Below are 22475 nucleotides of genomic sequence, written 5' to 3' on the forward strand. Positions count from 1 at the left end.
GTTTTCTGTTTTTCCCTAATCTATTAAGGTTTCCCTCCTCTATTTAAAGGAAAGGTTTTTCTCTGTTTTGTAAGAAAGAAGAAGAATCATAATAAAGATTACCTGTTTTGAGTGGCCTTGTTTTTTCCCGCAAGCTTTCTTCCTCTTTTCTCTGCATCAGCTCTCCTCTAGGTCAACCATGGCAGGAGGGTTCTCTTCTAGATACCAGACGCAAGAACTAGAATCGATTTCAACATAACTCAAAACTGATTTCAATGCTCAAACGTGGCTGCATCTTGGTCACCATGGACCTACACACCATGAGCCACAATTCTGCAATGGGTTCTTCACCATGAACCATTTATGAATGACTTTAGACTATATCCGCATATGCATGGAACATGATATTAAAATGATGTTATTTTTGTAAAACAATGTTGTTCATCCTCAAATCTTTAGAGATATAATGGGATGAGATTATAGAGTAATCCCATGATTCATCTCTTGCAATCACCTCCAACAAAATGAATGAATACATTTTCACCACCGAGTACTAGAAAATAACACAATATAAAACAACTTTGATACTACAACAAAATAACAACTAAGAACATATAACAAATTAATCATATTTATCATAGTAATTAGGCAACATACTAAATAAAAAATTGATTAATTTGACCACATTTATTTTTAAAATATACAGATTTTAATATTCTAAATTATATTACATTTTTTTAACGGTTAAACGGTGTCAACTTTTATTTTGCGTTTTCTCATATTTGGATTCTATGTTAAAGAAAATTACCATCGTATAGTGTATTTTTAAAATACAATAATTTTCACATTTTAAATTATATTAATTTTTAAAAATATTAAAATAATATATTTTAAAGATAAAAAGAACACCTAAGAGAGAGAATCAGTAAATATTTGAAAATGGAATTGAAGTAGCCACAAGAGGGATTTAACCCCAGAGTTTACTATTATGGTCTTGATAATGATTTGGGGCTGAAAATAAAATACTCTTTTGGTGTTGTAAAGTTTAAACAGAGATGCCCTATAATTACATCATAATGTTTTGTGAAAGCGAAGGAGAATTTGAAAGTAGGATTTCGTTTTCAACTACAAAAGTAGGTATATAGGGTTCTTAGATTCTAATTTTCCCATCCAATCTTACATTAAAATGCATACATTATTATTATGCTGCAACTGCACGCGGGGACGCTACTTATTCCCTTCACATGCTATCATACTCTTCACTCAATGCTTTGCTATATTCTTTTCCCTCTCACGGATTCCTTCACACCACAACCAATAAACTACAACACAAATTCATTAATATTCAAATATTCAAATTTAATTTAAATCCCAACAAAAATTCAGCCTGCACACATCACTTTCTAATGTGTCATATTTGAGATGACTTTTCATTCATATAAATTTTTTAACTCTCAGTCAAAAAAAAACATACACAAATGACAAGTTTTATAGTTAAATAATAATGCTGAAACATCCAAATATGAGTAAAACACACACAATGTAAAATGTAAAATGACAGTAATAAGAATATAAAACATCTTGTGTTTGAATTTTCAGTTTTTCTTGGCAACAGACAACAACTATTAACAAAAAAGAGGTTTAAATTGAGGTTACAAAGGATGCAAGTAATTTCCTGACTGTGATTGCCAATCTTTCTGCATAACCTCTTTTCCAATCTCCGCAAACTCATCACAGCGATGCCTTTACAAGTAAAACAAAATCATGAAAAGAAAAAAAAAATAGACAAAAAGAATATCACACCAAAATGCAACTAACAAATCTAATAGTATATAAAAAAAAACAATGATATTTTCAAACATAAATTTTGACAATTTTTTTTACAATTTAAATAATATCTTTTTAATAATTTAAAAAAAATATATAAAAATAAAAAATCACTTAAAAGATGTTATCTTAAATTACAAAAATAAATTGTCAAAATTTTATTGTTAAAAAAATATTTTCTTAAAAATAATTATTAATAATCTAATAATTTCGAAATAAATTTAATAAACTTTGTTAAAATAAAATTTTCACTACTTTATATAAGAAAGACCTAAGTTGTCTTCGTGCTTGCGCACATTTTCAAGGGGCAGAACGGTCCCGACAGAAAAGTGCTTCTGACACGTGGCGGAAGAAGGTGAGTTGACAAATAGAAAAAAATAATAAAGAGACGAAGTAATTAGAAAACACGTTCGGCATGGTTGGGGAGAAGTCAAGTTCATATGGTTCCCTCCTTTTTCTGACATTACAGTTCTGCAGAATTGAGAAACCCTTTCTTTTTCTCCGTCAAATTATTTTTTTATTACGTGGGTGGTGAATTCCCCGTTTTGCCCCTTTCCATCACCACCGTTCTGGTCTCTGTTTCATTCATTTTTCTTCTGTCATACATCGCACCAAAAAAAGGTACTGTGTGTTGAGGTTCTCTTCTTCTCTCTGAGTTCTTTCTCTATATATACGCACACTCATTCCTCTGTCTCTCTGCAACCGACAACCTCTGCTTCTCTTCACTTATGCCTCATTCTTAAGGTATGTGTCCCTTCCTCTTCTTTTTTATTCTTCGAATCGGTTATTTTTATGCCTCCGAATCCGACGAGGAAGAAAAAACCAAATGATAAAATTAAGCAAAAACAAAATAAAACAGAACCCCGTAATTTTCTCTGTCTTTTCTTTTATTTATTATTATAATATATATGTTTTTTATGCCTCCGTGCAATCCGGTTTGTGGCGAGTTTTTTCTTTTTTTACTGTTATCTTTCTTTGCTGATAATTGGTTCTATTTTTATGACACTGTTGGGTTCTGCAATCGTTTCTGTATCTCAACGTTGATGTTTCTGCCCGGGTTGTGGGATGTCCAAGGCTGAGGAACTTTGACTCTTACTAATCTTGGGTTTAGATGTATGTGTTTTGAACCATATTGGTTTGTTAACTATTGTGTCTTGGTTAATAAAACGGTTTGAGTTAGACAATTGTTTTGTTTTTCTTGTGTTGTGTTGTGTGTTTGCTTGGTTTGGATTGGATCTGGTTGTTTGTGGGTGGTGTTGATTTTGTGGACCATGTGTTTGATGTTGGTTGTAACAGGAGCTTTTATATCATGGAAGAGTTGAAGATGACAGGAAATGTTGCGAACGGTGTTCATGTTGAAGGGGAAGGTAATGAGATGAATGTGAACCCTGATTCCCTTTCTAAGGAAACCTTTAGTCAGGGAAAAGGTGAAGGCGGTACTGCTAATTTTGGTGTTGATGGGGTGGTTGAGCCCTCCATTGAACAGCTTTATGAGAATGTGTGTGACATGCAGAGTTCGGATCAGTCACCGTCGCGGCAAAGTTTTGGATCTGATGGCGATGAGTCTAGAATCGATTCTGAATTGCGCCATCTAGTTGGAGGACGGATGAGGGAGGTAGAGATAATGGAAGAGGAAGTTGGGGAGGAGAAAGGGCATGACAGGAGCTCAAGTAGTGAAATATCTTCCGGATTGGATGGCTTGACCAATGATAAGAAATTGGATCAGGTGAATGAGATTCAGGAGGTTCAGCCTGCAGCTACTAGTTCTGGTTCCTCGGTAAAGTCTGTTAAAGCATCGAGTTCACGGATAGGACCTGATACTTCGCCCAAATCAACAGCCAAGGGAAAAAGTCCTGCCCCGAAACCTCCTATCGAAAGAAAGAACGGTAGGCCTTCGAGGAAACAAAGTAGTGGTGTTAGTGGTGTTACTGGCGTGAAGAATTTGAAGAATTCTCCTTTGGGAAATAAGTCAGTGTCACAAAACCGTGTTGAGAAAAGGGCCGAGTCCGTATTAGACAGACCTGAGAGGGCACCGATATTACTAAAACAAGCAAGAGATATGATTTCATTCGGGGATAGTCCTTATAAGGCTCTTGACTTAGCTCTTCAAGCAATGAAACTGTTTGAGAAGTTAGGTGATGAGAAACCGAGTTTGGAGCTGGTTATGTGTTTACATGTTATTTCAGCAATACATTGCAGCTTGGGTCAATATGGTGAGGCAATTCCAATTCTTGAACGGTCAATTGAGATTCCTGTTATTGGGGAAAGTCAGGAACATGCCCTTGCTAAATTTGCTGGTCACATGCAACTGGGAGACACCTATGCTATGCTGGGCCAGCTTGAGAATTCAATTAAGTGCTATACCACTGGATTAGAAGTCCAGAAGCAGGTTTTGGGAGATACAGACCCAAGAGTTGGTGAAACTTGTCGGTACGTGGCTGAAGCCAATGTTCAGGCTTTGGGATTTGATGAAGCTGAGAGGCTTTGTCAGATGGCTCTAGACATTCATAAAGCAAATAATTCAGCTCCATCTCTTGAAGAGGCAGCTGATAGGAGGCTCATGGGCCTTGTATGTGATACAAAGGGAAATCACGAAGCTGCTCTTGAGCATCTTGTTCTAGCCAGCATGGCAATGGTCGCTAATGGCCAGGAAGGGGATGTGGCTTCTGTTGACTGCAGCATTGGAGACGCATACTTATCTTTGTCTCGATATGATGAAGCTATCTTTGCGTATCAGAAAGCTTTAACAGCTTTCAAGACCAACAAAGGAGAGAATCATCCAGCAGTGGGATTTGTCTTTGTGCGTTTGGCTGACTTGTATAACAGGATAGGGAAGATAAGGGAATCAAAATCATATTGTGAGAGTGCACTTAAAATATACGAGAATCCACTTCCTGGAGTTCCTCTAGAGGAGATTGCTAGTGGTCTTACAAATATTTCAACTATCTATGAGTCTATGAATGAGCTTGAACGGGCTCTGAAGTTACTGCAGAAAGCACTGGAGATATACAATGATGTCCCTGGTCAGCAAAGCACAATAGCTGGAATTGAAGCTCAGATGGGAGTCATGTACTACATGTTGGGGAACTTTTCTGAATCTTACGAAACTTTGAAGACTGCTATTTCAAAGCTTCGTGCTATTGGAGAAAAGAAATCATCTTTCTTTGGTATTGCTCTTAATCAAATGGGACTTGCCTGTGTGCAACGGTATGCCTTAAGTGAGGCTACAGAATTATTTGAAGAAGCAAAGAGTATTTTGGAACAAGAATATGGTCCGTATCACCCAGAAACACTTGGGGTATGCAGTAATCTTGCTGGCACATACGATGCAATTGGCAGGTATTCGCCTTTTTCTCTTCCTTTTTGGGTCATTTCCGTTTTTCTTTTTGCAGATATCTTTTCACTATTAGGCATATGCAGCACTTTCAATTTACTGCGACATTAAGAAGGCTAATAGTAAGATGATATGTTATATATTAATAGTCTGCCTAATCCAGTCACGCGACTCAGTATGTTAATTGAGGCATGCTCATGCAACTCGTGAATATAATGACCGATTTTCATTGTGGCATTCATGTTGAGTTTGTTCACTATTTTAATGTCACTTTCTTTCCTCTAAGCCATTACATTAACAACATACAAACAATTGCATCTTCTCATGGGGTTTGATATTTTCTATTTCAGAATGGATGATGCAATTCAAATTCTGGAGTACGTTGTTAGCGCGAGGGAGGAAAAGCTTGGGACAGCAAATCCTGACGTGGATGATGAGAAGAAAAGGTTGGGTGAGTTGTTGAAGGAAGCAGGAAGAGTTCGGAGCAGAAAAGGCAGGTCACTGGAGAACCTTCTTGATGGCAATGCTCACACTGTAAACAATGTTGTCATCAGGGTCTGACGATGATTTATACCAAAGACTCGTGAAAGAAAAGCCATGCTTTACAGGAACTCAAAGTAGCATATGCTGAAAGGCTGAAAAGATAAACCTGCAGTCTGGACAGTATTAATTTATTGGTTATAATTGAATGATTGAATAGTGTTTATCATTGATGAGGTAAAATTGGAAGAGTGTAATTTTTGTGCTAGATTATTTTTGTTTAAAAGCTATGTTATTGTTTATATGATATTATGTAAGTAATTATGGTGTATAGATACTCCCCTTGTTTGTGTATACAACATTTTCCCCCTCATTTCACATATCAAGAGAAGACTTATTTTTTCTCCCTTTGTTCAAGACTCTACATTGCCGAAATTAGCTTAATGGTTGACAGTTACGTATATGTTGTTTCTTAAGTGAAGTTTGATACAGAATGGAATAAATAAATGATTTGGAGTCTTGCCTAAAATGTCCAAAGAACTCTTATCATAAGACTAAATTGGATCAATCATATGGCTCCAGGGCCTAGTCTTGAATTTTAGGATTCTTTTGCTAGACCCTATAACTCTGTTTAAATTTATTTATTAGTTATTTATGCATCAAAAGATAGAATTTATCACTGTATTTGTTTCTGTTATGATTTCACTTTCATTTATTGCATTGGAAAGCTACAAACTTTTCTCTTTTCTACTTTTATTTTAGCATCTACTAGACAAAGTATAAATTATACTTGTTCTGTTAGTCTACAATATATATCTATCAAAGACCACAACTCTCATCATCATTTATTAGGCATTTGAATTAAACACGTATAGAAATGCATGAAATACAGTAATACTTCTTACTACATTACTTTTGAAACCTCAAAAGTAGATGCTATTTATTTAGGACGTAAAACGACACACAGACATGGAACAACAGCAGAACAACTTATGTAAGAAACTTAATAAGGTGGTAGTGGTGCCAATTCAAAGTGCCATTAGTTTGAGTCATCCATCACTTATGGGTTGAGAGAGGGATGGTAATGGGTTCAGTGAAACGAGTCTCGTGCTTCCAAAGCTTGAATTCTCCCTTTACAAAATCATAGTAACCCCCCAAGAGTCCTATGGTCTTGTTCCTTATTCCTCTTTCAACATATGGATATGTCCTCAGGTTCACCAACGAGTTATTCACTGACTCCTGCATCACAACATTACAAAATGGTCACTACTCATTGTTTAATGTTAAAAGCATGGTAGTTGAATCAAAATTGAAGTACATAAAACCTTTTCACAGAATTTGCATTGTTCGTCGAAATCATAGCCTTCATATTCTTTCAGAACGTGGAGTTTAGCTGGCAAACCAATTTTCACCCAATCATCTATGAAGTCACTGCACATTTCAATTTAACAATGTAAAAAAGGGTTCAAGCATGGCTAATTGGAGACTTGTTCCTTCCTACACATTATATACACTTTTAGTTTAACTCTTCTACGAAAAAGAAGGAATTAAAATCTTGAAATTAGCTATGTATTTTATATATAGAAATTAATTCTCACAAGGGGGCTGAACAATCTTCTGGATGACTCATAAGCCTTCGGATTCCACCGCAGCGACTGTGACCAATGACCAGAATGTTTGGTACCTGTAAAAACATATGGTTGGTCTTATATATGTTGAGATTCCTCTATGCACTAAAAACCAAAAATAAAGTAATTGGTTCTAGGGAAAACTATAATAAACCAATCATCACCTTGAGAGCAGTGATAGCATACTCAATGGCTGCACCAGTTCCACTGTGCCTTAGCTGTTGAATGAACAGGACATGACAGTGAGAAATTTAACCTCTTTTTGTTTAATTTTACGAACAGATGGAGAAGGAATTTCAGTAATATAATATAAACTTAAAAGTAAAATAAAAGTCTTGTTAACCAAGTTCCTAAATTCCATTTGATCTCCATCATAAAAAAATTGACTTAAGTTAATAGTCTTTTCAATAGTGCAAGCAATTCATGACAGAAGTGAATAAAGTTTCTTTCTGCTACAACCAAAAGTTCTACTTTTTAAACAAGGAAACAACCTCCAGAATGAACAACATCCGGGGATGTGCTGATTGAAGTAAACATGTTATTTTAGGGTTATATAAGTTGAAGTGCTGAGTTGATGAAAATAATACATTTTAGAAAAGTTTTGTATCATCTTAGATAAGCAATAAAGTGGGTGATAATAGTTATATAATATACTGTTCATGGTTTTAAACATCTATGTCAAAGATACTTTAAACTTGTATTTGACTTTTGTTATACTCTTGTAATAAAACATTTGGATAATCTGGATATATTTGGGATCAAAAGGTTGATGTATTTGGGATCATAAGGTACGAAAGAGTTGTTCATGTGACGTAAAAGTTTTAGATCGTGTTATTTTCGGGTTATTATTATACGACTTTTTTTCATGAGAATATGAGAGAAATGAACCTGATTAAATGTAGGGACCATGTTAGCAATGTTGCGGACCATGAAAGCTTCTCCAGGTTGGAAATGGAGAATAGTTGAAGGACTCACTCGAGAGTCAGAGCAAGCAAACACCAGATACTACATCATATTCAGAACATATCAAAATTAGAATGTCAAAAGTGGTGAAAAATGGTGATAAAATTTGTAACTATTCGTCACCTGGGGGCTTTGGCCATTGGCAAGTTTGGCATACAGATCCGGGTTCCTACTGCAAGATATAAATAAACAAAAAGAAACATGAGAAATTGTTGAATATGTATCGTGTTACTCTTTTGCATCAACACAATAATGAAGATTTGAATTTGGAGTTTACTCGAAATTGTTGATCCTGAAGTAAGTGAATCCGAGTATGATTCTTTGCAGAGCAGGGTCATGAAGTTTTTGCAACTCAGCTATGGCTTCTTCAACTTTTTCTGCTGCCACTTCATTAAGCTCCTCCTTTTCTCTGTAATCACTAAGCTACAAATGTTATTACTAGCATAACTATTGTATATCTTATGGTTAAAGAGTCTTCAAGGATTTTAGTTCATCAAGGAATGAAGTTGAATAAGTTTAGAAATTTCTTTTAGCTATTTAAATTCAAGTATACAAATATTTTTAAAATTTTGTACAGTAAATAAATCAATAAATATGTTTGTAATTTAAGTTTTACACATTTTTATTTCCAGTCATTTTAATTTTCTTTGCTTTTCGACAAATATCGTATGTACAAATTCAGTTGTCACTAAATTTGGAGCTATAAATTTAACTTAGTGGTAAATGTTTATAAATTTAACTTGGTGGTAAATGTTGGAAAAACATAAAATAAAAACAGTTGTCGCTAAATTTAAATATAATTTTGATTCTCTTAATTTTGAAGGACTAGTGACTTTAATTGGATTCGACTCTTATTGATATTTTAATTAAATTTATGCACATTTGATTCATTTTTTTTTTCAAATTTTTGAATAAATAGTTAATTTTTATGTTTAAAATAAAAAATTAGTACTTTACTTCATTTTCTTTTACCTAAAATCCTTTAGTTTTACCCTTTTATTAAAAAATCCTTCCAAATTAAACAGTTTTAAACCTTCTTCTTCTCAAAAACTCATTAATCAAAACATTAGATTTTGTATGAAGTGAAAAAGAAATAAATAAAGAAAACTTAATTTTTACCTCTTTTGATATTCATCTCTCATCTTACAAAATCATACAAATTTTATCACTTGTTTTCTATTTATAAACTTTCGAAAAAAAAAAATCACATTTCTTTCGTAGAAACTCCTAAGTATTTTGGTAAAAAGGATAATTTAAAGGTTTTAAATAATACAAAATTTACATGGAGACGAAATTTTGCCAAATTTTAAAATGAAGAGACTTAAATATAACTTGAAAATTATAGAAAATGAGCACGTGATATAAATAAAGAAAGAAAAACCACAATTAAACTTATATTTTTAAATTATAAACATTCTATAATTTTATTTCTTTAACTGATAACATATGATTCAAATTAGTTTATTGTGCATCATTAAACTAGTTTAAGGGTAAGAAAACAGTGTAATAAAGGAAAGTGATTTGCATGTGATTGAAGTTTAGAAATAATTAATTAACCTGAGAAGCTTCTTCAGCTCTTCAATGGCCACTTCAGATGAATGTTTTGCCATTCTGATCTGCAAATTCCAAAACTGTTACTAATTAATTACAATGCCATCAACAAACCATTTCATTATTTAATGGATTTCTTCAAACTTAATATAAAACCTTTTCAACACAATGTTTTTGAAATTTTCCAGAATTTTTTAATTGAAAAAAAGAATATTTTTATAAAAATAAAATTCAAAATCACTTGTAACTTGTATCTATATGTACATATTATAATTGCAATTAGATTGGCTTTGATATCAATCACATCTTTGTGACAAGAGTCATTTCATATCCTAATATTTTTATTTATTTACTTTTTATTTTATTTTATTACATCATTATTAAGATCTCTTTACTACCACTTTTACCGTTTAAAGAATCTTATAAGATCCACTTTTATTAATATTTTATGTTTTCGAAACAAAGAAACATTTTTTATTCTTATGACTAAACATTATATTTAATATTTAACATCCATTTCAACAAAGAATTCTTATAAAACTTAAATCTTAAATTCATAATTCTAAATATGACATATGCAATAAAAATGTACCTCATGAATTTTTTTAAATCTTTAACATGAAAAAAAATCATGAAAAAAACTTGTCATACTACATATTACATTCACTTTCTTTAACTTGAAAAGAAAAAGTTTATTGTATTGCAAAATATCATTTCCCAAACGTGAATTTCTAAGTAAATGCAAACAAATTTCTGCATAAAATTTATTTGAAATATAATCTAGTAATATATATACATACACACACACACACACACACATATATATATATATATATATATATATATATATATATATATATATATATATATAAATACAAGTATCTTGAAATTATTTATTATTAAAACGTTGTATGCATTTCTTAAAATGAAATAACACGATAGATACTACAAAAGTTAATGCAAAAACAAAAGAAAATAACTAAAATTAAGGGAAACTAAACTCATGCAGGATTAGGGTAACAAGCAATTTTTTTTCACCTTTTCTTGCTCTGAAAAAATATAGCAGAACTAAGAACTAAGTTGCTTGAGAGATTTTCTGAGGAAAGAGATGAAAGTAACAAAGTTTTGGTTGTGCTTTTGTCAGTTCCAGGGTCTCCTATATATAGCTGACAACAAAGATTGTGAGGGTTTTCTTAAGTTTTTTATTTATTTATTTATTTAACACTTCCCTTTATTTTATTCAAATAATGTTTTCTCTCTATTGATTTGACATTTCTAGTGGAATATGAAAATGTCAAGAAAAGAATTTTTAAATAATATATAGCATTTATAAAACAATTTTCACAAACACCGTCCATGAAACAACACTACCCCTATGATAATAAAAGGTGGAAGCTAGTGTGACTTTTATAGTTGAGATTGAGACCACGATGATATGGACAAGTTTTTAACCCTTTTTCCATAAAAATATTTGTTTACGAATTAAAATAAACGTTTTCAAAAATATAAAAAATTTAATTTATACACAAATTCATTTTAATTTATAAATAAGTATATTTTTTCAATCCCAAAATTTTTTATACAGTTTGTCCAAACAAATTAAATATATCTTAACTGGAAGATTGGGATTTTTGTTTATGTTTAAAAGTTATCCTACTTCAGTAAAATTTAAGTTAAGAAAATGTTATTAAAATACATTAAAGATGGTTACATTATCTAATAAAAAGTAATTATCAAATAAAGCTCAAAGATATACTGATAAAAAAATATAGTAATTAAGATAAAAAATATTTGAAAATTACATATTTTTGTGTTTTAACATTAATTATTGGCTTAAATAGTCATTTGGTCCTAGTTTTGGTCGACTTTTTTCACTTTGTTCCTACTTTTTAAATTGTTTTCAATTTGGTCCTACTTTTCGTTATATTTTTTCAATCAACTCCTTTTCGTTAACTCCGTCTAAATCGTTAACGGATATGAACAGTAACTGCCACGTGTCATTTTGTGATTTTTTAAATTTTTTAAATTTTTTTTAAATTTTTTTTAAAAAAAAAATTTATATAAAAAAAATGTACACGTGTCAAGCTCATATTATGCCACGTGTCATTTTTTATTTTTGATTTTGATTTTTTAATTTTTTTTAAATTTAATTTTTTTAATTAAAAAAAATTCACGTGTCAAGCTAATATCATGCCACGTGTCAGAGTCAGTTTTTTATATTCAATTTGGTCCCAATATTCGTTAATTGCTTTCAATTTGGTCCTAAATGTTTTTTTTAAATTTAACATTTTTGTTCCTCTCCAAATTGAGACAAAATTTAATTTGTATATATTAAAATGCATATTTTTGTTAAATATTTTAATTTAGAATTAAAGTTAGTTTAAAATTAAATAATTTAAACCTCTTAAAATCTTAAATTAATGGTGCAATTGCTTTTTTTCGTTTTAATTTTAAACTAACTTTAATTCTAAATTAAAATATTTAACAAAAATATGCATTTTAATATATACAAATTAAATTTTGTCTCAATTTGGAGAGGAACAAAAATACTAAATTAAAAAAAAAAATTAGGACCAAATTGAAAACAAATAACGAATATTATAACCAAATTGAATATAAAAATCTGATTCTGACACGTGGCATGATATTAGCTTGACACGTGGATTTTTTTTAATTAAAAAAATTAAATTTAAAAAAAATTAAAAAATCAAAATCAAAAATAAAAAATGACACGTGGCATATAAAATTTTTTTTTAAAAAAATTTAAAAAAAATTTAAAAAATTTAAAAAATCACAAAATGACACGTGGCAGTTACTGTTCACATCCGTTAACGATTTAGACGGAGTTAACGAAAATGAGTTGATTAAAAAAATATAACGAAAAGTAGGACCAAATTGAAAACAATTTAAAAAGTAGGATCAAAGTGAAAAAAGTCAATCAAAACTAGGACCAAATGACTATTTAATTATTTATATAAAATTACCAATATAATACCCCATAAAATATATCAAAATAACTTATGTAAACCTCTAACCTATATTACTAAAGCATATTATAATCTATATATACATACATCTCTTTCAAAAATAACATTTAACTACTTTCCTTGAACTTGTGTTTAACTTCTTTCCTTGAGCTTGAATTCACGTACGATCGATTACCTAAGTTACGATACAAACAATAAATAAAAATGTATTTAGAATTAAACTGTAATATTATAAACAAAATAATTTTATATAATTTCATTACAATTGCACATTAAAGGTTAACAATATTTCCATTTCACAAGACATTCTTTACACATACACACATGTAATAATAAATCGTACTAAGAATCTATACAACACAGCTCTATTCATTAATGGATATTTATTGATGTCTTTGAAATATTTGTATTATTCATATCATACTAGATAATAACATCCCACCAATTTTAGTAGCTCAAAAAATACAAATTTCCTGAAAGATATGAATAAATATCATATTTTGACAACTCAACACCGCTATCACTCGACAATAGGGATGGCAAGGGTCTGGCCCGACGAACTAGCCCATAGGTTCGCCAAAAAAGCAAGAGGCAGGCCAGGACATTAAGCCTGCTGACTCGCAACCTGCGTAGGTTAGCCCACGGGCCACATAAAAAAAACTTGTACTTATGTATATTAGTTACTTTCCTTCTGGACTTCTAGATGAACGTTTCAAATTTTTGTATAATTGAAAACACCAAGTATTATATATTCTTGAATGTGCTAAAATTTGAATAATACATTGTGTATGTCAAAGTACAAATATGAATATGATGAAAATGTTGAATTATCAAATTAGCATCCAACTTCCCAAAGTCTTTGCTTAATTTTGTGAATTTGTTAAAGTCTCCCAATTTGTTGAATATTAAAAGCTTTATCATAAGATTTAAAATAAATAAATTGGCGGGCTGGTCCGCAGCCCGTACTTATGCGGGTTAGGCCAGAATTTTCAACCAGCGTTAAAAATGTGGGGTGGGCCAGCCCGACCCGCATTAGCATCCCTACCCGGTGCCATCTTAGCACCGCTGGGCACCATCAGTTAAAATGTGAAATAACAGCTTTTGTGAAGCCACCGCCCTACGCAACTAGCCATCGCTCGACCACCACCTCACCATCGCCCAACCCTATAAAGCGTTAGGATCAATTATTGTGGAGTCTGATGCGGGATTTGCCTCAAAATCAATCATTTTTTGTCTAATCATGCTTTCTTGAAGTCTAGCTTGTCTTTTTCCACTATAGTTGCTTCCTATTCACTTATTTAAACAAGCATAAAACAACTAAAATATTAAAAAAAGCACAAAAATAAGATAAAATTGAGGATTAAACAAGGTAAAAGTTAGGAAAAAATTACTTTATTCACTAAAACAAACAAACCAAAACTCATAAAAATCAAAATTATCAATGATCATAGTAGGTGGACAAATCACAAGCCAAACAAAACTAGGTAAGCTAGTGTAATTAAAACAACACACAATAATGAAAATTTATCATATCATAATGAAATCAATTTCTATCAATATAACCATCAAATTGTTTTAACAACCATCAAATATCTACAAGACATGTTCCATAATGGCCCACAAGACTTAGCCATTTGACTCTAGTTCTAGAAAACACATTTATTGAGTAGAGTCATAGATTTTGCGCATGTCATACCATCTCACACTCCCTAAAGGGCACACTTTCACAAAGCAATAAAATAAGACCAATGTTCTCCTTAAGTATAACATGGTAAATTCCTTATACTTGCATGGTTCAATTTTATTTCATACTAAAGCACCAAATCATAGGAATCCTAAATAGAGTCAGGATAATCTCATCAAATCATAATTCAATATACCTTAAGCTCAATAATTCAACACATATGTATAATTAAAATAATAAAAAAACATAAAAATTATGTGATTCATAAAGTAGTGTCTGCCAGAACCTCCCTAGTGCTCAACACCTTCGATTTGTCCTTCGATGACAATCAGTGCGTTTGGAGCAGAGAGAAAAGTAATAGTAGAATTTCCCATTTTTCTGAAATGTTACAGAATTATTCATTGTATTGATTTGACATGCATTTCCTAGGAAAACAGCCACAATATCAGTGAAGAAGGGATCAGACATATTGGGAGCATCCATCTATGATAAGGTTATAAAATTTTGTTTTTCACACACAATCATAAAATAGGGAAGTGAGACAAATATCACATAAAAAAATACAGCATATCATAATAAGATAAAATGAAATGAAAATTCTCCCAAATCCATATAACTGGATTTTATTATACTTTATAAAGATATTGATTAATTTTGTAGTGACTAGTCAGGATAAATGAGCTCATGGCCAACAAAGTAACTCAAGAACATCTCATCTTAAGTAATACTAACTCGTTTAAATCCCCAAGGTCATACCTCCAACTACAATAATCAAATCTTTATTTATCATAAACTTTATTTCAATATTAAACCATATAATTATATAAATAAATAAATAGGATCAATGAATACTTAAAATAAAAATGACCAGTACGTAATTGGAGATAAATATAAATAAGTAAATGAGGGTAAATATAAATTGAGTAAATAGAACTAGTGCATAACTAGAGATGAATATAAATAAATAAATAAATAAATAAATAGGAACGAGAACTAAATATAAATTAGAATGAGGTTAGGGACACCTCACTTATAGAGATAAAAATAATTATGAACAGATAAAAATAATCAAAGTAAAAAAAATAAAATGATAGATGTCTCCTCCCCTTACCTTATTTATTGTGGAAATTATACCAAGGTTGTACTGAGACTTTGATGATATATAAAATTTGTCCTCTTTCTTACTTCTCACACGCAGGACTCTTTCTGTTTCTCTTTTTTTGTTCTCAAATGTCTCTCTTCTCTTTCTCATTTCATTTACCTCATCCTATTATAGTATCATATGTAGTCATTGCTTTAGTTTAAATTGAACTCAAATTCTTTTGGTTTTGCTGTTTCCGTTTGAAAGGAATTAGTCGTTCCTGGATTTTTTTTCTCTTTACAGTAAAATGATAGAATCTAATTTAATGTTACTTTATCCTTTCATTTCCTTTTTTATATATAATAATAGTTTCTCTGCCGTTATATACTTGTTACCTTTTTTTTTATCCTTTTGCTTTAATGTACAGTAGAAAATACCTTTGTTTTAAGTTCTTGTACGATAATATGTATTTAAAAGTGTTTTAATATTAATTCAATTGTATAAAATCTTATAGCTCTTTTAATTTAAAAATTAGTCGTATCGAATATGAAAATATATATTTTATATATAAGTAATTTTAAAAAAAATCTAATTAATCTTATTAGGATATATTTTAAATTGTCCTTAATAATTCTAACATTATATGAAAAATAGAATTTTAGTTAAATATAATTTCCTAACATAAAATATTCTTACTAAAAAATTTTATATATATATATTATTTTATTTTATTTTAGATGTTACAGAATTTGGCAACTCTGGTATTGTCTAGCGTCATATTAGTGATCAAATCCTAATTTAATTACAATAGGTTATCCAATTTGCTTATTTATGTAATTTCATCTCCCTTTAGTTCAAAATACTAGGTTTAGTTCAAAAATAAACCGTAGACAAATTGGATAATCCTACTATAATCAAATTAGTTCCACAGACACAATTTCCATTCAATCAAACAACGAATTCAATAAATCAACAGTTTCAATTCATCATTAAAATCAATACGCTAAACATAAATTCATTGATAATTAAACTAGTTTCTCTTATCAAAAAGGAGAGTTTGTCACTCAAAAAAACTTTGCATAGTCAAACTCCTTAGATAGCTCTAACTATGCAAAGAGAGCTCAGATTAATGATCTGAATACACCCTCATGACTACAAAAAGAATAGAGAATCAAATTGAGCTACCTAAAGTCACATGTAAACCTCTTAGAGCCCACATGCAACAAGATCATGATTGACCCAAGTAAAAAAATTAAAGAGGAAACTTACTCTATTCACAATTTTGATTAGACATATGTATTGCTTTCAATGCCAAAAGTTCTAAGGTAGACTCAGATGTTTAAAGAGATGAGATATTGTATCAAAAACTTAGAAAGAAGGTAGAAGAGGTTCATAGAAAAATATTTGGGTTAAATATGGTTTTGGTCCCTTAACTTTTAGTCAATTTTGGAATTAGTCCATTTTGAAACTTTGAACCAATGTAGTTCTTCATCTTTCGAAATACGTGGATTTAGTCCTTTTAATTAAATTTTGTTAAGTTTATTTGACATTTCAAGCGCGTTTCAATATAGTATTTGACTTAACATTAAAACAAAAATGTGTCAAACAGTATAAACAACTCAAATACAATCCTGAAATGCGTACAAAACATCAAATAAATCTAACGAAATTTAATTAAAAGGACTAAATTTACATATTTCGAAAGATGAAGGACTAAATTGATTCATAGTTTCAAAATGGACAAATTCCAAAATCCACTGAAAGTTAAGGCACCAAAAACATAATTAATCCTGAATATTTTAGACAAGTGAAGACTCACTACTAGAAATTCTCATATTACATGGGATTTTTTTTTTTTGCAAATTTGTTAAAAAAATTTGCAAAAAAAAAGACTTTTTTCTGGCAATTTTTGTAAGAATTTTAATTGGCAGGTAATTCCTTCGTGGGTAATCATTTCCTACAAAATTATAAAATTTGCAAGTATTTCTTACAAAATTTGTTACGAAAAGTGTTTTATACAAAATATTTTGCAAGAAAATTGGTAGCAATTTCTTGCAAAAAAATTTTCACAACAAAATTGACAAAAAATGTGAATTTTTTTCAAAACAAAATTGACAAAAAATGTGAATTTTTTTAGTAGTGACTTTTATAAAATAAAATTCATTTTAATATAATTCTATTTATAGTTTGACTTTTTAATAATAAAATATTCAAATATCATTTATAAAATCATTTATAATCTCAACTAATTTTTCTAAATCTTCACATTTAACTTCAACCACATGTAACATTAATTTCACATCCACACCATTCTAGTTAATTTTGACCATATAAAGTCTAATGTTTAATTCAAGCAAATTCAAATGTATCATAAAATCCAATGTGCGTTGATCAAAATTATCCCACTCTAATGTTCTCAACAAGTTAGTTATCCAATATTGTCTTTTGTTGAAAATTTATCTTCCAATGTATACTTAAATTTATAGACTAATGAGGCATTTAAAAAGTAAACTTTTATTATGCATTAAAATGTCCCAAGTTATACATATCTGAAAGTTCCTATTGTCTACGGACCGCATGTTTTAAATTTTTCATGTCATGTTAGATTTGGTTGCAAGAAAAAAAAACAAGCATATATTGTCTTATATATGTGCAATAATTTTTTCAATCAATTTTCGAAATACATATATCCCTTATAATTAGTGTATTGATTAATTAACTAATATCTTTTTAAATCAATGGAGTTTTAAAAATATCAACATTAATAATTTATAAAGAAAAATTAATTTAATGCAGTAAACACGTAGGTCTCCATTCATGTTCACACAAAATTTAATGCAGTTCTCCCAACATGAATCCACGTTTGGAACGTTTTATTTGGTCAAGTAGAACCACTTTCTACTCTCTTTTTCTCGATATCTGAAAAATTATTTTTTTTAACGAATATTTTTATGCATTACATTTTAGAAAATTATCATGTTTCCATATGAAAAATCAAGTACAAAGGTGGCAAAGTGTTTGACTAAGAACCAAATGTTAAAATCAATTACAAACACGTGAAATACTTAAAAATTATTTCGTAATTGTTTCACATGGTTGAAATATATTTGTACTCTTAAAAGAAAAAAGGAATGAACTGATTATTTTATTATTAATAAAAGTAATAATGCACACTTTTAACGTGATCAGGTACTAACAATGTGGGCAGGGACGATATCGGTGGAGTAAAGGCGGGTTTTGTTATCTCATATATATTTTTATAAAAAAAAAAATTATATACATTTTCATTTACAAATTTAACGGATATAAAGTTTTTGTCTCATTCCTATCTTCATCAGATAACGGGTATATTTTTGCATCTATATCCATATTCATTTTCTTTTCAATATTAATTAATTAATTTTTATAAAATATAAAACAATTACGGTAAAAAAAACATAATATTATCAAATATTCAATATTAAAAGGGAGTTATTTCTTTGATATCAAATATTTAGAAAAAAAAATTATAATTATATACATTTTAAATTAGAATACCAAATAAAATTTCATGAAAACCAAAACATTTATTAAATTTGTAAACATTAATGGAACCTAGTTTATAAATTTAAAAATATTTTTAAAAAATTAAAAAAAGAAAACAAATATTTAAATTAAAATATATTTTAAATGTCTGTTTACTTCAATTTTTTAAATTTAAATGAATATTTTTTTATACACTAATAAATATACATCACTTGATCAAAATCACGCAAAGAACAAATATTAAGCAAATAATAATAAAATTTTAACATAGATCTTGTATCTTTTAAACTTCAATATATGTTGGATGGTGATAAAAAAATTCATGGAAATTACATTAAATTTTTATATTATAGTAAATAAAATTTATTTATACAATTATAATGACAAAATTACAGTATGATTGATAATGAGTTAGAAAATAAAAAATAATTATATAAAATATATCAAAATAGTATTCTATATGATAAAAATAAACAACAAATAAAAATATTAAAAAATTATCAAATGTGTGTCTTAGAAACAATTGGAGAGACTATTGAATGAAATTGCACAAGGAAAACAGATGTATAATTAAGGGTATGATAAAATGAAAAATACCTTAGAGATTTGAGAAAACTTTTCAAATATCAACATAATATGGTTGAAAAATAACGAAAATTGTTTTAGCGAAATAAAAGAGTTATTCAAATTAAGCAAAAATTAATAATAATAGAGTAAAGGAGATAAATTTGTTATATTACCTAGTAAATGAAATGTTTATGTTATTAAATATTTAAATTGAGAGTGTTTAACAAAGGAAAGAAAAATGTGAAAGGAAAATATACAATAAATGTAAATATTAAAAAAGAATAGAAATATTAAAAGGTGAGACATAAAAAATATTTAATTGACATGCATCATTTCAACATAATTGCATAATGGTTATGATAAGATGAAAAATATATTGGAGATATGAATGAGTTTCATGACAAACTAACCAATTAGAATAAATAAAAAATAAAAAGTTTCTAGTACTATATATATATATATATATATATATATATATATATATATATATATATATATATATATATATATATATATATATATATATATATATATATATATATATATATATATATATATATATATATATATATATATATATATATATATATATATATATATATATGTTCCTACTAGGACCAAACGTCCCTAGAGGGACATAAACTTATGCAAGGCCCGAAAAGTTCCATACGATCCTGATGCCTACTCTACCTGGGTGGCATAGCCTCAACGAGCGCGGGGTGCCTGCAAAGACACTTTGAAGTTTAAGTCAGCAAAGGCACAAGTAAGTGAATAATAATTAGTGAATCATAATCATACCTCGTAAATTGTGAACTATTTATACAACCTAGATGGACATTGCTTGTTGGGCCTAAGGTTTACGAGGTTGCTCCATCCTAGGATTTCCTTAATCAACTTATATGCTCTTAGTTGCTTTGTGATTCATACTTCTGCCTAGTTGGATCTTGTACTGTAGTACTTTAGATGAACAATGGCATGATAGCTTCTGTCTTTGCCAAATGTGGACTTCGTTGTGATGTTCTCTACGACTCTGTGTGGATTGGGTCGAGACAGCCTCCACCACCCCCTACGGGTTGGGCGCGTAGGTTAGCCGAGATGGTCTCTACCACCTCCTACGGGTTCGGTCGAGACTTATTCGACCCTACAGATACAATATATATATATATATATATATATATATATATATATATATATATATATATATATATATATATATATATAAGGTTACTTAATTAACTATGAATGTTTTAATAATTTAAATGGGAACAAGGATATGGCGGAGACATGTATTATAGTGGGTATGGGGATGGAGCGGATATGTACATCTTCATACCCATCTCCATACCCAATTGAAAATGTAAGATTCTCCATACTCAGTCAATACAGAAATTCTCTGTTAAAACGAGAACGGGTTTGAATAATACCCACATGACAGGTTTAGTTATCATCCCTAAATAAGAGGAATCCAAAGTTATCAAGGCATAATTTATTCTATGATTCTTTAATTAATTAGGATTGAAAATGAAATCATAATTAAAGATACGTTTCATTCCAAAGAGTCGACGATAAGAAACAATTATACCCCTTAACTATAATAATAATAATATTATTATCATTATTATTATTATTAATAAGTTTTTCTTTCAATATTTTGCTATTTTTTAATGATAATAAGATATATTATTTTCTTGAGTGGATAATCGAAGTTTAAATTATTAACATTACTTATGTAAGTTAATAATTAACTAAAATTTAACTTAATTAAATTTATCTACATGACATATTTGAGTGCTTTTAACAGAGTTTTTATTAACAAAATTTGTTATTAAGTTCTCAAAATATCATTTATTTTCGTCTAAGAAATTTGTTGTTTTCTCACTTTGAACTTGTTCATAAATTCTTGGTCTACTTTTCGCTCAACTTACTCTTGAAAGAGAGAAGGAATAAGTTAATTTAGTGATTTAAGAAGATTGGAGAGAAAAAAGTGAGTTAGAGATGAGAAAATAAAAGTAACGTTACACCTAGGTGAGACAAAAATCTAAGAGTAAGTAAGATCTTTAAATAAAAATGAAAAAATAAAATAAAAAATTGATCACTCACTAAAACAAAAATTTAAAAATTGTAGTTAAAAATATTCAAATGTGTAAAATATTTAAAACTTTAAATAAAAACTTGTTACAAAAGTTAATAACTGGTGTAATTTTATTACCAAATTATTGTCTTTTTACTTCATGGGAAAAATAGTGTTAAAAACATACATATGTAATACACATGTATAATATATAATAAGCTTTATTCTCTAAAAGAATTATGTATAATAAAATATCATGATGCTCCTATGCTAACATACCATCATAATGATTCAATAAATATAAATGTTAAGGTAACTTAATTTAATTTTTAACATTATATATATATATATATATATATATATATATATATATTAATGAAAACATCTGTGATCACTTTTTTATCTTAATAAAATAATAATAAAATTATTATTATTTTTATTACTAAAATATTGAAATTTAATATAAATATTTTTTATAATTTTATTGTAAATAATTTTTATTTATTTTATAGGTTATAATTAAAAAAAGAGAGTAAAGTCTAAAAAATTATTAAATTGAAAAAAAAATTATTAAATTGAAAAAAACAGTAAAATTGATAAAATAAATATTTTAATTTATAAAAACTTTTATTTAAAAAATAAGCTTAAAAAATAAATATGAAATCAAAAAGAAAAATCTTTTCACGCATTTATATATCCAATAACCATATTATTCACACATTTAAAAAAAAAAAAAAAACTTATTATGTGTAGTTGTACATATCAAATCTTCTTACCTAGATTGAATCTAAGCTTTTC

The 22475-nt window shown here is 28.9% G+C and overlaps 2 protein-coding genes across 3 annotated transcripts; one reads left to right on the forward strand and one right to left on the reverse strand.

Moving 5' to 3' along the window:
- Positions 1–2223: 2223 nt before the first annotated feature.
- Positions 2224–6030, forward strand: LOC114163258 (protein KINESIN LIGHT CHAIN-RELATED 3). 2 transcript variants are annotated; one of them, XM_028047451.2, is made up of 3 exons: positions 2224–2550; positions 3103–5145; positions 5491–6030. In XM_028047451.2, exons 2-3 carry the CDS (start codon positions 3116–3118, stop codon positions 5699–5701), a joined length of 2241 nt encoding a protein of 746 aa, XP_027903252.2. In that variant the 5' UTR covers positions 2224–2550; positions 3103–3115; the 3' UTR covers positions 5702–6030. The 2 variants fall into 2 exon arrangements, with proteins under 2 accessions (XP_027903252.2, XP_027903251.2); XM_028047450.2 differs by lacking the exon at positions 2224–2550 and adding an exon at positions 2648–2919.
- A 413-nt stretch (positions 6031–6443) lies between these two features.
- On the reverse strand, positions 6444–10895 carry LOC114164358 (carbonic anhydrase 2-like). Its single transcript, XM_028048997.1, has 9 exons — positions 10801–10895; positions 9769–9827; positions 8489–8620; positions 8335–8383; positions 8137–8253; positions 7413–7466; positions 7219–7304; positions 6946–7051; positions 6444–6859 (listed from the first exon to the last, which is right to left on the reverse strand). The coding sequence occupies exons 2-9, from the start codon at positions 9819–9821 to the stop codon at positions 6677–6679; spliced, it is 780 nt and encodes a 259-aa protein (XP_027904798.1). The 5' UTR covers positions 9822–9827; positions 10801–10895; the 3' UTR covers positions 6444–6676.
- Positions 10896–22475: the final 11580 nt, after the last annotated feature.

The sequence above is a fragment of the Vigna unguiculata genome, chromosome 9 (genome assembly GCF_037176805.1).
Source record: "Vigna unguiculata cultivar grain cowpea cultivar isolate G323 ecotype 2 chromosome 9, ASM3717680v1, whole genome shotgun sequence".
NCBI lineage: Eukaryota > Viridiplantae > Streptophyta > Magnoliopsida > Fabales > Fabaceae > Vigna > Vigna unguiculata.

What these genes read in the sequence shown, in the direction of transcription:
- LOC114164358 (XM_028048997.1), bottom strand. Translation starts at nt 9,821, where the DNA reads ATGGCAAAACATTCATCTGAAGTGGCCATTGAAGAGCTGAAGAAGCTT. An exon ending in GAGCTGAAGAAGCTTCTCAG is followed by an intron (nt 8,621 to 9,768) that starts GTTAATTAATTA and finishes TAGTGATTACAG; the next exon opens with AGAAAAGGAGGAGCTTAATG. An exon ending in AATGCAAATTCTGTGAAAAG is followed by an intron (nt 6,860 to 6,945) that starts GTTTTATGTACT and finishes GTTGTGATGCAG; the next exon opens with GAGTCAGTGAATAACTCGTT.
- LOC114163258 (XM_028047450.2), top strand. An exon ending in ACATACGATGCAATTGGCAG is followed by an intron (nt 5,146 to 5,490) that starts GTATTCGCCTTT and finishes TTTCTATTTCAG; the next exon opens with AATGGATGATGCAATTCAAA.